Genomic DNA, 14,192 nt, shown 5'->3' on the forward strand with positions numbered 1-14,192 from the left:
CCAGCAAGAGTGCTGCAGTAAGGGCTTTTTTGAGAAGGTTACACGTGAGAACGCTGATCCACTTGAGAATAAGATCAGCCATCGACTTGGTGGTGTGAGGATCAAGTCCTGTCCTCACCGTGGGAAAGCCAGCCCAGGGACCTATCCTGATCTGGGGGCAGGACCTTCTGACTTTGGTGTGGGTGGGTGATGAAAGTGTTGCCGAGCACGTTTCCCTGTGATGTGGAACCAGGGGACCCTTTGGAGGGGAGGCCGGGAGACATTTCCCCTAGGTGCTTAAACTGCAAGGGAATAACTGGGCCTTAGTAGCTACCCTGGGTGATCTTCCATATTGTTTAGTCAGGCCTTAAGCAACCTCACAAATTCCCAGTATGTGTTACATGCAATTGGAATGCCATTCAATTATTTTAATCTCTATTGTTTAATGTGCATATCAAGTCTCCTAATAAGATTCTAAGTTCTCCGAGGACAGGGCTCATTACTCTTTTGTACTCTCCCGTTTGTCGTACATTGCTTCACTCAGCTTTCTCACCCCTCTGTTTCTGGGGCACTTGATGGCCTCTTACCATAACTGTAAAATGAAGATGTTTCCCAAGATGAGTCAGAATTTGTGTAAAAATCTTAGCAAAAAGTGTTCCCTCTGCTGTGGGTCTTCCCAGTGGCACATGGGCCTTTCCAGTGGCACATGGCCTGGTTGTTGGGAGACATGCAGTTCTGGTTCTCTCATTAGCTGGCTGGGTGAACTTGCATGAGTCACACGGCTTCTCTGTGCCTCTGTTACCCCACTGCTAAGTCACGTAGAGACAACTAACTTACAATTCTCAGAGGGAAATTGCAAGAATAAAAAGAGATTGTAGAAAAGTTTCAACCCTTGGATGAAAACATCTTATTATAATGCCCCCCTTTTTTTTTGGTCCGTAATTATAACTTTTCTTGAACGAGATCCAAGAGTCCCCTGGATTCTGTGTCTAGTGAACGTTGTCAAGTCTCTTGTCTGGACCCCTTCAGCATCCGGTACCTTCCTCCCCTGTAGTGCTAGTCATATTGAACAGGAACGATCTCTGTCATGTCTCCCACATTCAACCTTCTGTGGCTCATCCCTCTTTCCATCCCCGTGGCCTAATTAGGGATCAAGACATATTGAATTAGACTGAATTGAGCAAGGTCCCAGGATGTGTGTATTTAGTATTATTGCAAAGGTGCTTCAGGCAGAAAGCCAGAGTGGTGCAAGCAGATCTGCCTGTGCGGAGAGGTTCCCTGCTTACCACAGGGTCTGATATCAATCTCTTTATTGGCAGACACCTACCTCTTCTTCTCAACAGCAGTATTACCACTTCGAGAATCAAGATGACACCAACGATGCCCCCTAAGAGCAGCCCGGCATACAGTCCCCATTGTGTTGATTCTGGGAAAAAAAAAAAAAGTCAAAGGGCAATCTCAACAGTACTGTAAGTTTAAAAACATCCTTCACGGAAGTGGGGAGACCAAGCCCCGTGCTCTCTATCTATATTCTCTCTCAGGGGACACATCCATTCTAATGGCTTCAGACAGCAACTGCAGACCACTAACGATTTCCTACCTCTTCTCTTATCCTAATTCCTCTCCTCACCATGCTTGACTTTCTTAATTTCCTATGGAAATGTCCTAACTCCTGTAAGGGTTTTTCTATTCAAATGCTTGATTTGTACCTGCGTGACCACGTATCCAAAATCAGACACATCTTTGTCTGTCCCAAGTCAACATCGCTTGCCCATTTCCCTGGTTTTAAATCTCTGAGGAGTCCTGCATCCGTTTTGGTAAAAAGAACATGCCGGTTCCACCTGCTGTCCCCACACTCCCACACCACGCTCATGTGATGCTGGGAGGAAGAACGACCGACTTTTGTTCTTTAAAAATAAACATAATAGTACTATTATTGTCCTCCCATGCAAATAACTGTATTGAACCCACTGAACCTGAACTGAAAGAAAAGCATGTATGTCTTCCTCTCAGGGATTCCAGTGCTTAATACAAGTCCTAGAGTAGCAGTCAGCCAGGCTCGAGGTCCTAGAGCTACTTTTTTCTTTTTTCTTTTTTTTCTTTCTCTCCTGTACACACTTCGCCAAATCCTTCCAAGCCTGGAGCAGTACCTTGGAAAACAGTGAATGAGAACTAATGCCCCAGCAAACAAGACATCCAGCTTACTCAGATAATAACAGACAACTATGGAGCATTGTCAGTGGGCCAGGCTTTATTTTTAGTGCATTGTGTGTACTAATGGATTTAATCCTCACAACAATCCTACGAGGTAGTTACTCTCATTACTCCCATTTTGTGCATAAGGAAGCAGGCATGGAGACCTTCATATACTAGAGCTTCGTCGAGGGGTAGAAACGTGGCTGAATGCTGAAGACAGACTTCTTGGAGAGTCAGAGAGACTTACGGGCTTGGGGTGAGTTACCCCAAGGTAATGAACGCTGGGGTCAACCTGAAACACCAGGATTCTAAGTAAAGGGTCTAAATTAAGGGTCTAAATACAACTGACCCTTGCACGGCAGCAGCCAAGCCCCATCGTGTTCCATCAGCCCATGGAACTGACCCAGCAAATGGTTACAGTTGCTCTGACTATTTTGAGACTCTTTCCTCTTCCTTCTTCCCTCACCTAGGTTGGGACCTTCTAAAACAACAGTTCATTTAAGAACAAAGACTCCAACCATTTCAATCCTTTTAAAAGGTAATATTTCCCTCAAATTTCTTTTGAGATACAAATAAAGTAAAACCAACCAACAAGGAGGTGCCTCTGAACCACAACGTAGCAGATGACAAAATTGCACTGGGAACACCTGCCAAGCGAGCCTTTCTCCTGTCGCCCGGTACCTGCTGCTGACGCGCTGTGGCTCACCTTCTCACATGGACTAAAAAGGACTGCGCCCCAGCCTTCTCTGGCTTTTCCAGGGAGTCAGGAGGATGAAAGCCATCTGCTCTCCTTGTCCTATAACATAAACGTTCAGCTTCTGCCTGTCTTCCGCCAGATCTGAGAGGCCTTTATCCTGAGAGATATTTCGTAAGCCCTAATTTTTCTCCTAGTCTTTGTATACAAAGTAATATGAATCTGTTCAAGGACTTAAGTGATAGGTCCAAGAGGCTTTTAATTGTTAAAGGAGCTATTGCGTTATCTTACCCAACTCACTAATTTTACGTTGAGGACCATGAGATTCAGAGGTGTCCCCAGAGTCACAGAGAAGCCGATGGCAGAGCTGGGCAGGATGAGAACTGTGGACTCGATATTTTGTGTTTTCCCCTATGGCGATGGGCACCCCCCCCCCCGGGAAAGCCCTGGGAGGTGCCCATACGGTCAACATCCTCCCTCCAACACCTGCCCATTCTTGTCCCCTGTGCTGTGCTGTGCCCCCTCACCTTCCTCAACCTTCAGCTGCCCACCAGGCCTGCCCAGTGCTGGCCCCCAGGCCAATCCTACCCTCTCTGTGTCGGCTTCCCTGACCATTCCAGCTCCCATTCTTCCTTCTCCCTGGGACTCTGCAGCACCTTGGTCTTCGTCGTGTGTCTTAAAACCTGAGTTGTGACGCTACCATTGTGGTGCAGACCATTTTCAGCGAGGTCATTTGGAACCAGACAGGTGGATTCAGATTCTGGACCTACCACTTGATAGCTCTGCGACCTCAGATAGATTGCTCATAACCTCTGGGGCCTCAGTCTCCTTGATTGCAAAATGAGTACAACAATATTTAGTTCACAGAGTCTTTCTAACAAGCCAAGGAAATAATTAAGGGAAGGGCCCAGAGCAATGCCTGGAGCATAAATGTGGTGCAGAAATGTCAGCTCCTTCCACTAGCCTCAATCCCCCACCTAGCTGCTAGCCTCTCAGAGGCCAGAGGCCACCTCTTTACCTCTTTTGTGGCTGTCTTAGGACTTGACACACAGTGGGTCCTATTGATTGGTTGGAAAGACAGAAGATAGGTTTGATCTCACATCCAGAGAAGTCCCTTCACTGGTGTTCAGAGACACTCCAGCCCTATCCTATTGTTTGCTTATGACTTGGTTTCCCTATCTAGCAGGTAAGTGGTCTTGTACTTGGTGCTCATCTACTTGGTACTATTATCTAGTGATATGAATGTTTATATGGAAACTGAATGTCAGAAACTCTATGCCCTTAGCAATTTGGATAAACATGGACAAAATGCTACTTTTATGGCTTGTTGGGGTCAGGCTACAGAGAATTCCTGCAATTTCTGGTAATTACTTCCTGGTAGTCCTCCAAGTCTTTGCTCGCGTGACTCTGCTTGCTGCAGTCTGGGTTATCCTGCGTGCAAGGCTCTGTGCCTTCATCAGTTTCCACACAAAAAACGCCCAAAACCTACACCAAGAATTTTGTGGATGTGAATCCTCTACTGAGGATTTGAAAGGTCACAGGGAGCAGAGTCCATTGTAAACTGGGCAACTTTCCACCATCTGACAGGCTCAGACCCTCTTTTTCTCTTCCCATATCTGCACAAGCCATATCTGTTCCCTTTCTCATACAGAATCATCTAACCCACAGCTGGATTCCTTGGGGTGGGTCTTACCTTCTGCCCTCTAACATTTATATGAAGGTACCCTGTTCTTTACGAGAAGAATTCTAGGAGAGGTTTCTTAAGATGATAATATTTTTCTACCTAATAAGGTCCCACCTGGATTGTAAATTCTTGAAGGTAGACCCTGTTCCTTATGCTTTACTTGCACTGCCCCCCACCTGATACAACATAGGGTTGGGGGCACCTAATAAGCACATGATAAAGGAAGGTAAATTAAATCAGAAGCCATAGAACAAAGCTGGGGGGAGGACTGTCCTGTGTCCTTTGGTTACGAATGATCACAGCGCTGAATATCAGAAGGTCTCAGAAGGAGTGCAGGGTTACTTTTGAATGGCTCAAAGCAGGAATCGATGGGAATGAGAGATGACCTACTTAGCATATGCTTCACAATAATGAAATGGAACCAGAAAAAGAGGGTGTGCCTGTGCCCTCAGCAGCACCTGTGTTCCCATTTTCAAACCACCGTTTCCTGTGACGGAAGACTCCAGCTCTCCATCTTCTTCCTCAGTGCGGACTCTCAGATCGGTGCTGCTCGGCAATCAGAGCAATGTTGTTCGTTCATTCACAAAGAAACCAAGTCTGAATATTCCCGTACAGGAGGTTGGGGCCCTTTCCCCCCTGGAGCCTCCTAGAAGCAGCCAAGGAGGCTGGTTGAGAACTCCAGCACCACTCTTCTACCCTACTGGCTGTGGTTTAAACCGTGACAACTTGGCAAGTAGGCATGCCTCCAAGGAAAATGCTGGAGGACCTTTTTTATCTTTAAAAGTCTGCTGCCACAGAAACACAAAAGTTTCTCGCCCCCTTCAAGTCCCCAAAACTTATTCTTTAAGTAGATAAAGAAGTAAACAAAAAAGACTCTGAGAGGGGCGCCTGGGTGGCTCAGTCGTTAAGTGTCTGCCTTCGGCTCAGGTCATGATCCCAGGGTCCTGGGATCGAGCCCCGCATCGGGCTCCCTGCTCAGCGGGAGGCCTGCTTCTCCCTCTCCCACTCCCCTGCTTGTGTTCCCTCTCTCGCTGTGTCTCTCTCTGTCAAATAAATAAATAAAAATCTTAAAAAAAAAAAAAAACTCTGAGAAACAAATATAGTTTGCCCCCAGGAGATCCGAGATGCTATCATAACGGTCTGAGAATGCTAGATCTCTTTCCTGCCTTTCATGTGGTTCTGTCAGCAAGCAGTCTGCAAGGCACGCAACTACTTGAAGAAGCCAGCCAGCCATCTTAAAAAACAAAACAAAACAAAACAAAAAAACACCTTCTTGTTGATGGTGGCTTCCACTCAGAATTGAGGGTGGGGGGAGGATGCTCACACAAACCATGCACTAATTTGAGATCTGGGACCATCCAAGTACACATTTTTACAGAGTTCACAGTTTCCAGAGAAACCCCTTACACCTGCCTGTCCCACCCAGCACTGTGTGTCAGAGGCTGGCAACTGTGCCCACCGTTGGCCCCCACGCTCCTGTGGCAGCACAAACCTTGTCCAGTCACATGGCCGTCCAGCTTAGGCCTACCCATCTCAGCTTCCCTTGCAGCAGTGGTGGCCATGAAACAAGGCCCATGAGAGGTACCAGGTTCCATCCTTCTACCACTGTTGTCATGCTTACTTGACTGGGAGTACCATGAAGAGGGACCTGCCTCTGCGCATGGAACATCTAGATGACTCTGTAGCAGTGGGTGCTCCCATTATTAGAAAGTCCTTGTCAGAAAGGGGGAGCCCCTGGGGCTCGCTGGTAGGTGTCATTTGTCTCTTCCTCTGAGCTAACCCAGACTTGCTGAGCCAACTTTCTGCTAATCTACTGAAAAGGGTCCTGTTTTCAAGATGAGCTTCCAGGGGCATTCCCTTTTAGCTGAATTACTTAAGGTTTTGTATTATTCATTCTAGCATAGATACAACTATTTCAGAAGATGGTCATGAAGAACACAGCAGGTCACACACGATTGACCCACATGAACATGCTTTGCATGACTCTCCGAGAGTGCTCTGTAGCAAACTAAGACTTGGACTTTGCAATAAAGATGCTTCATAGCACGAGACATTAAGATGTCTCTTCCTGTAAAGTAATGATGTGGCAATTGGAAGAAAGATGAATATATATGACTGAGAGGCTGGACAAATGTCATTAGAAAACTGGCATGGTGAAGAGACCTTTAATAAACTCTCAGACCCCACCACTTCATCCCAAGACTGGAAAGTCCCTTGTATGAAGTGTTCATTAAACTAATGGTCACTGCTTTGGTCCAGGCCTTGTCGTCTCTTGATGGATCACTGCAATGGTAGTTCTTCCCCACAACTAGTTGCTCTTTCTGCTGCCTCTGTCCTGCCCCCACCTCTTCTCCACACCACTGAATTTTCTCTCTGAAATGCAAAGGTGATCATGTCACTCCTCTACCTAAAACGCTTTATTACTTCCCATTGTCTATAGGATAATACAGGACAAGACCCAGCTGCCTCTGCTTTTCCCTCTGCCTGGAATGTTTTTATCTGCTTGGATAATTTCTGTTTATTCTTCAAAATCCAGTTTATGTCACATCCTCTATGATGCTCTCTCTGATTCCTCCAGATGGTGTCCATCATTGCTTCCTCTTTTTACCTCCGTTCTGCCCATCACACCACACAATCTAGGATCAGTATTTACAGAAACTATCTTCTTCCTTAAGGGCAAAAATCATATCTTTTTTCGTCTTTGTGTACTCAGCACGAGCACAATGTTGGAACATAGTAGAAGCTCAATGAAAGTTTTGTCAAACTAAGCACAGTATTTTAAGAATTAATCATATTCATTTACAAACACAAATCAATAAACTAATAAAACTCTGCTTTCTGTCTTTAGGCAGCCTGGTTTACTAAGAATGGCACGCCACAGACCAGCTACGTAATCTCTGATGTGTTGTTGTCCCTCATCCTTAGAGGAAGGGAGGAGGGATCTCTATTTGTTTTTTTTTTGTTGTTGTTGTTGTTTTTAAAGATTTTATTTATTTTTTTGAGAGAGAGAGAGAGAGTGAGAGAACATGAGAGGGAGAAGCAGACTCCCCGCTGAGCAGGGAGCCCAACGCAGGACCCGAACCCCGGGACTCCGGGATGGTGACCTGAGCTGAAGGCAGTCGCTTAACCGACTGAGCCACTTAGGCACTGGAGGGATCTCTATTTGTGTTATGATTGAATTGTGTTTCCCCCCAAAATTCATATGTTGAAGTCCTTAGAACATGACCTTATTTGGAAACAGGGTCTTTATAGAGGTAATCAAGTTAAAATGAGGTCATCAGGGTGGCACTATGAACGGCATTGTATCCCTCCCAAATTCTTTTTTTTTTTTTTAAAGATTTTATTTATTTATTTGACAGACAGCGAGAGAGGGAACACAAGCAGGGGGAGTGGGAGAGGGAGAAGCAGGCTTCCCGCGGAGCAGGGAGCCCGATGCGGGGCTTGATCCCAGGACCCTGGGATCATGACCTGAGCCGAAGGCAGACGCTTAACGACTGAGCCACCCAGGTGCCCTCCCTCCCAAATTCTTAAGTTGAAGCCCTAACCCTTAGTACCTCAGAATGTGAATATATTTGAAGATAGGATCTTAAAATACGTGATTAAGTTAAAATCAAGCCATTAGAGTAGGCCCTAATCAATCTTACTAGTGTCCCTATAAGAAGAGGAAATCTGGACACAAAAAGAGGCACCAGGATGTGCATTCACAGAGGAAAGACCCTACAGAGACACAGCAAGAAGGCAGCCTCCTGCAAGCCAAGGAGAGAGGCCTCAGAAAGAAACACCAGCCCTGCCAACACTTGATCTTGGATTTCCAACCTCTAGAATTGTGAGAAAATAAATTTCTGTTATTCAAGCACCCAGTGTGTGGTATTTTGTTACGGCAGCCCTAGTTACAGGGGGGCCTTAATCCAATATGATCGGTGTCCTTATAAGAAGGGGGAATTTGGGCGCCTGGGTGGCTCAGTTGGTTAAGCGACTGCCTTTGGCTCAGGTCATGATCCTGGAGTCCCGGGATCGAGTCCCGCATCGGGCTCCCTGCTCGGCAGGGAGTCTGCTTCTCCTTCTGACCCTCCCCCCTCTCATGTGCTCTCTCTCTCATTCTCTCTCTCAAATAAATAAATAAAATCTTAAAGAAAAAAAAAAAGAAGGGGGAATTTGAGCAGAGAGATATTTCAAGGGGAGACAGTGTGAACAGACAGAAGAAGACAGCCGCCTGCCAGCCACAGAGAGGAACCTCCACAGACCCCTCCATCGCAGCTTCAGAAGGAACCAGCCCTGCCAACACCTTGATTTTGGACTTCTAGCCTCCAGAGCTGTGAGACAGTAAGTTTGGGTTGTTTCAGCCACCCCATTCGTGGTACTTTGTTACAGCAGCCCCAGCAGACTAATACTTGTTGTAATCTTTTGTTAGCACTTCTTATGAATGTACGTGCAAACTGAATCATAGAATATGGACTCTGGACAGAACTTCACTAGGTCACCCATTTCATTTTACAGATGATGGAACAGGGGTCCAAGACAGTGAAAAGACTGCCTCACGTCAGGTGGTTCTCCTAACGGCTGAGCTGAGATCCTCACGGGGCTTTCTCACGATGCCACGTTTCTATTGTTCATGTTCCTTCACCCCTCACTAGAGCCTGTTCCATACTCAGTAAAGCTGGTCATATTGTGTGTACTTGGTCCTTAATGTAACCTAGGTAAGTAAGAGCATCTTCACATGTTTCTTTAGAATGTCCTGAGCCAAGTGCCCCTAGCTAAGCTTCATGAACTATCAAGACTTTGAGATGCACTAATTAAATTCTTCTTAAGCCACACTGAGAAGCATGAAGAGAGTTCTTCCTTTTTTGAGGTGGACCAGGGTAAAGCACTTGATGTCCTGTCTTTGCTCTAAGAGGGTTGCTATAACCACAGAAGCTTGTGCCCCCAAGAAAAAACCCTGCGATTTTTGTGCACTCTCTCTTCCACTAGTACCTATAAGGATTCCAGGATCAGACAGCTCAGCTGTTACTTGCTCTGTGTGTGACCTTTTGATATCTTTCTTTCCTCATCTATAAAGTGGGAATACTAATATTATTTGGTGGCTGTGAGGATTAAATGAGATTCCACCTAAGTGGCACACAATAAACAATTAAGATTTGTCAGTTGTTATTATTTTAGATAAAGAATCTAAGTCTTAGGTGAAGTGACCTTATCCTTGTAAGTAAACAGAACAGCATTGGGTCGAGGGTCCCTGGGGCCACCTTCTGTAAACTCTACAAAGCCTCCTGCACAGACAACAAGTCTATTGTGGGCTGAAGTCTCCTTGGAATGACTCCTGTTCCCTGTGGTGGATGCAGGAAGGAGAAGTCACGACATAGGTAATTCTTTGAAGGCCAAAACCCAGGTCCTTCTGTCCCTGTACACACCTGAGGCATGGACACAGGATCTGTTATTGAAAAGGCTCAGTGGTCTATCTTTCCTGCTTCCAACCTCAAACAACTACTTAATCAGCCCTCCCTTCCTCTGACAGCAGAATAACGAGGCTCTTCTTCCTGGAGACTGAGCAGTCAGAAGGTCTGAGTGCAGGTGCTGATTCTACTGTTTATAATTTGAAGAAACTTGAGCAGGGCACTTAAATGCTACGACCTTCAAGTTCCTCATCTGTACAATGAAGACGATGATACCACGTATCTGGTAAGGTTATTGTGAGGATCAAAAGAGATCATACCATTGAAAGTGCTCTGCCAATAACAAAGTACTACATGATTTATTATTATTCCCAAACTTCACAGTCCAGGTCTCAGTCTGAGAGCTGACTCCCCTGGCCTTTGACTTGCTATGAGATTCACAGTCCATTCCATAAAATGTGGCCCTTCATTATATCCTCCTTTTCATTATTGAACTAGAGGTAAAGTATTACCTCTAGACATGTCTAATCTTTACAACAGGTTGCTGGAGTGCAGAGATCATGTATCATATCCATGCCCAATTTGCTGTGCATAGGTGGTCAACAGTACTTATTGATGGTACAGACCTGTCCCACCATTAGTGGAGTATGGACTGGGGAGTCGGGACCTGCCACCTTCATTCTCTCACCCAGCTGCCCTTGCAGCTCGGAGCCAAGACAGGAGGGGAGAGGAAGAATCGCAACTGGGAGGCCTGCACGCTAGGTCTGGCCCCATCATTTCTTATTGTTGTCCTCAAGTATGAACCGAGCATAATGCCAACCTGGTGATTATGAGCAGAGGGCATTCACTGAATGCACATGAGGAGGCTTTTCTCAACTATAGAGAAAATGGAAAGTGTTATTACCAAGGTGGAGGCCACGGCTATGGGAGCAGAGCATTTAGTCCAGGTGAGGACTGAGCCCATATCATCAATGTGCCACGCCCGCCCCCACCAGGGCACTCACCTAAAGATTCTGGCCTGCACTTGGACTGCGGGGTGAAGATCTGTGAGCGGCTGCTGATGGGGTTGCTCGCGGTGCAGAAGTAGACATTGTTGACATTCTGAGGGCCGAGGCTGAGGTGCAGGAGGTAAGAACCGTTGGCTGGGATCAGTGGGTCGGTAGCCATTTCCTCACTCCAGCTGTAAACCACATAGTCCCCTTTCTCCACTTCGCAGGCCAGCGTCAAGCTGCAGTTCCCATTCTCCTGGGTCCAGTTCAACACCTTAATTTCCGGAGTGGAGACCTGCTCTGTCAGGAGGGGGAGGAGGGAAGCCATCACTGAACCCCCTGGGATTCTAAAGTGACCTTCTTGTTAGAAGAAAATGCAGCCTAATGGTAGTTTTCCCTCCCTGTGGGTCTGCAGCGTGATTTATTTCTAGTGGGGATCTGCTGGTTCCCCCAAATCCCTCTCTCTCCACTATACTCCTTTCCGGTACGACCTCAGGACAAAATAGGGAAAAATCATTTCTTTTAGTTCCCTCCTACCACTACTGTTAGGAATCTGCTTGCTCTTGCTGATGCTCCCAATCTGAGTTGTTCTTCTGTTTTCCACCTGTGGTGTTTTCTGCCAACTAATCCTGCATGGTTTAATTGTCACTGGCTAGAGTATTACCTCTAGACATGAAAGAATGACATAGAGGTGGGGTCTTACCTGGAGTGTGTGCGTGGGGGTCTGTGAGTGTGTGTCTATGTGTCTGTGTCTGTGTGTGTCTGGGGGGGACGGCGGGGGGGATCTCACTCTAATGCTGTGAAATGGCCAAGGCAAGGGGGCAGGTTGTATTTATTTAGCAACTACTGTAGGATGGGCACGATTCTGGAATTTTACATCTATCATAGTCTTTAATCTTCTCGACAACTTTCTCAACAATTATAACCTTAGTTACAAGTATTCCCATTTTACAGATGAGGAAACTGAGTCCCAAAGAGGTGGAGTGTCTCACATAATATCACTCAAGCTGAGATCAGAACCTAAAGCTGTCTGACTCTGAAACCCAGCCTCTTTCTTTCATGGTTGCAGAGACTGTTATCTTCCAAGGTAAGAATTTATGTGACATGATGTGACAAAGGCAGTGAACTGTTCTAGAAAATGCATGATGTGTCATCCCTAGGCCACTATTGGAGTAGTCAGAGCTCTCCGGTACCTGGCAGAGGGCTGAGGGGAGCCTGCATACACTATGTGGAGGAAGGGGGATGCTGGGTAGGTGGGGCTCTCTGTCCCGTCTCAGAGATAAGGAAGTCTCTCTATGAGAAAGCAGGACAACACGCATGGCTGTTGTCAGGATTTCTGGAAATTCAAAGAGCCTCTGGGCCAAAGAGACACAAACTCCGGGTGCATTCAAGAGGGGCTGGCAGTTAAAGAGGCTCAAAAAAGCACTGGCCTTGGATTCAGATGGACCTATGTTCTAGTTCAAGTTCTGCAGCTGAGCGGCTTTATAACCAGAGCCTCTGTTTCAATGAGAAAAAGTGCTTTTCCACCAGGTAGATGCGGTACTGTGCCAGAGCACAGGGCATGTGAGTGGTGCATGGGCTGATTCAGGGAACCACCCACGAGGACTTGTATAAGCACAAGCCAGCCACTTCTCCCTGGATTTCAATGTCCTCATTGACGGAAAAGAGGTTGGGCTCGATCTATGGTATTCAAACATTTTAAAAATCGAGGGAAAAACCTTTTTTTCAAACCAAGTCTTATTTGCTAATTGAGACTCTTGGGGCCACGGCCCTGTAGTCCATAGGCAGCTGGGTTCCTTTTCTTTGGGAAATGGGGGTAGGGCTAACTAGTGCTAATCAACTACCATCAATGAGCAATTTGGACAAAAAAAGATTTGTGAATCTCTAAAACCTCTTCCTAAAGCACAGTTTAAACACCCTAGACTAGGTGACCTTTCAAGTTGCTCCCAATCCCGGATACTCTTGCTTCTGAGAGACGCCTAAATCCTCAGGTAAAGGATGATCTCGGGTGCCCCCCACCCTGACCCGTGCAGACTGGGGAAGCCCCATCATTACCATAGAGCTTCAGCTGCAGACAAAAGTGTCGAACTGAAAAGTTCTCCTCCAGGGTCATGAAGTACCAGCCTTCATTTTCCTTTCTGCTTTCCAGGATCCCCAGGCTCAGGTTTTCTAGATGAAATGTATAGCCATTTTCCAGATAGCGTGGAGAACCGCCTTCTGGAAGATCCAGAGACACTATCTTCTTCTTGACACTGTTTCCCGGTGATTCTGCTCTGGTGACGAGGATGTGGATACTCTTGTTCATGCTCTTACTTATCCCTTCAGATGCCAGGGACAGCAGTAAACTGCTTCCCAACTGCTCAGGGATCTCTGGGCAATTCATCAAGCTCTCACCTGTGTGAGGAAGAATAAGAAAGTCCCTTTTTGTAGGGGCTTTGGAGAATCACATCCTGTCTGTGGATCAGGAATGACAGATGGAAGGTCCTCCCTCTTCCTCTTGCACTATCCCTGGGATTGCCAGGTCCTTAATAGCCTATAAAAATGGTCATGACAGTCCCACTATATTCTCAATATTTCAAAAATCCCAATGTAAATCTTACAATTACTTACAAAGGAGATGTACAGACTAACTAGGACACTGGGTTTCTTTGAGCTGGGAGATAATTCTGTCAACTCAGATTTATAGTTAAGGCACAGAGAAGTTAAATGACACCCCTAAAGTCACACAACCAGCAACTGGTCTAGAAGCCAGGTCTGCTAATTCCTTGACCAGACTTCTCACCACCACTGGGTACATAGTATGAAGGGCAGAGAGCAACTGAAGCTGATTTTGAGCTCGTGAGCCCAGGAGACCAAGGCTACAGAGCATCATTTTAGATAATGAAGAAAGAGAAAAGTCTGAGGGATGTGGAGCTAGGAGAGTGGTAAGCCCAGTGTTCAAACTGTGGAATTCCTGCTCTCAAAAAGACCATAAGATAGTTTCTAATATCAAGGGTAAGAAATTATTTTATTTCTCTTTTTCAAAAGAGCTGAGCCAACAACAACCACCAAAAAAAAAAACACCCCCAAAAAAACAACAACAAAAAACCACACCCTTTCAAGTCACTGTAAGAGATCCTACTGCTGACTATTTAACACCTCCCCTCTCCTCAAACCAATGGCCTCCGCTGATGACTCTGCTTCTCATTGCACTGAAAATGTAGAAGAAATGAGAAGAGAACTTCCATTTGAAACTATCACCGAGAAACCTACCTACCCAGATG

General features: G+C 46.1%; 1 protein-coding gene across 2 annotated transcripts in view; it reads right to left on the reverse strand.

Annotated features, from left to right (window-relative positions):
- SLAMF1 (signaling lymphocytic activation molecule family member 1) overlaps window positions 1-14,192 on the reverse strand; it is a 35,283-nt gene that overhangs the window by 13,925 nt on the left and 7,166 nt on the right. For both annotated transcript variants that reach the window (XR_010412169.1, XM_045876078.3), the window contains exons 2-4: window positions 12,985-13,323; window positions 10,945-11,229; window positions 1,307-1,405 (exon numbers count right to left, since the gene is read on the reverse strand). Coding sequence is in view for 1 of the 2 variants with exons in the window: in XM_045876078.3 (XP_045732034.1) it covers window positions 1,307-1,405; window positions 10,945-11,229; window positions 12,985-13,323 (723 nt within the window). In the remaining variant the exon portion in view is untranslated. The remainder of the gene's footprint in view (window positions 1-1,306; window positions 1,406-10,944; window positions 11,230-12,984; window positions 13,324-14,192) is intronic.

The sequence above is a fragment of the Mirounga angustirostris genome, unplaced genomic scaffold (genome assembly GCF_029215605.1).
Source record: "Mirounga angustirostris isolate CCGP_5_RB_7025 unplaced genomic scaffold, mMirAng1.0.hap1 SCAF_6, whole genome shotgun sequence".
In the NCBI taxonomy this organism is placed as follows: domain Eukaryota; kingdom Metazoa; phylum Chordata; class Mammalia; order Carnivora; family Phocidae; genus Mirounga; species Mirounga angustirostris.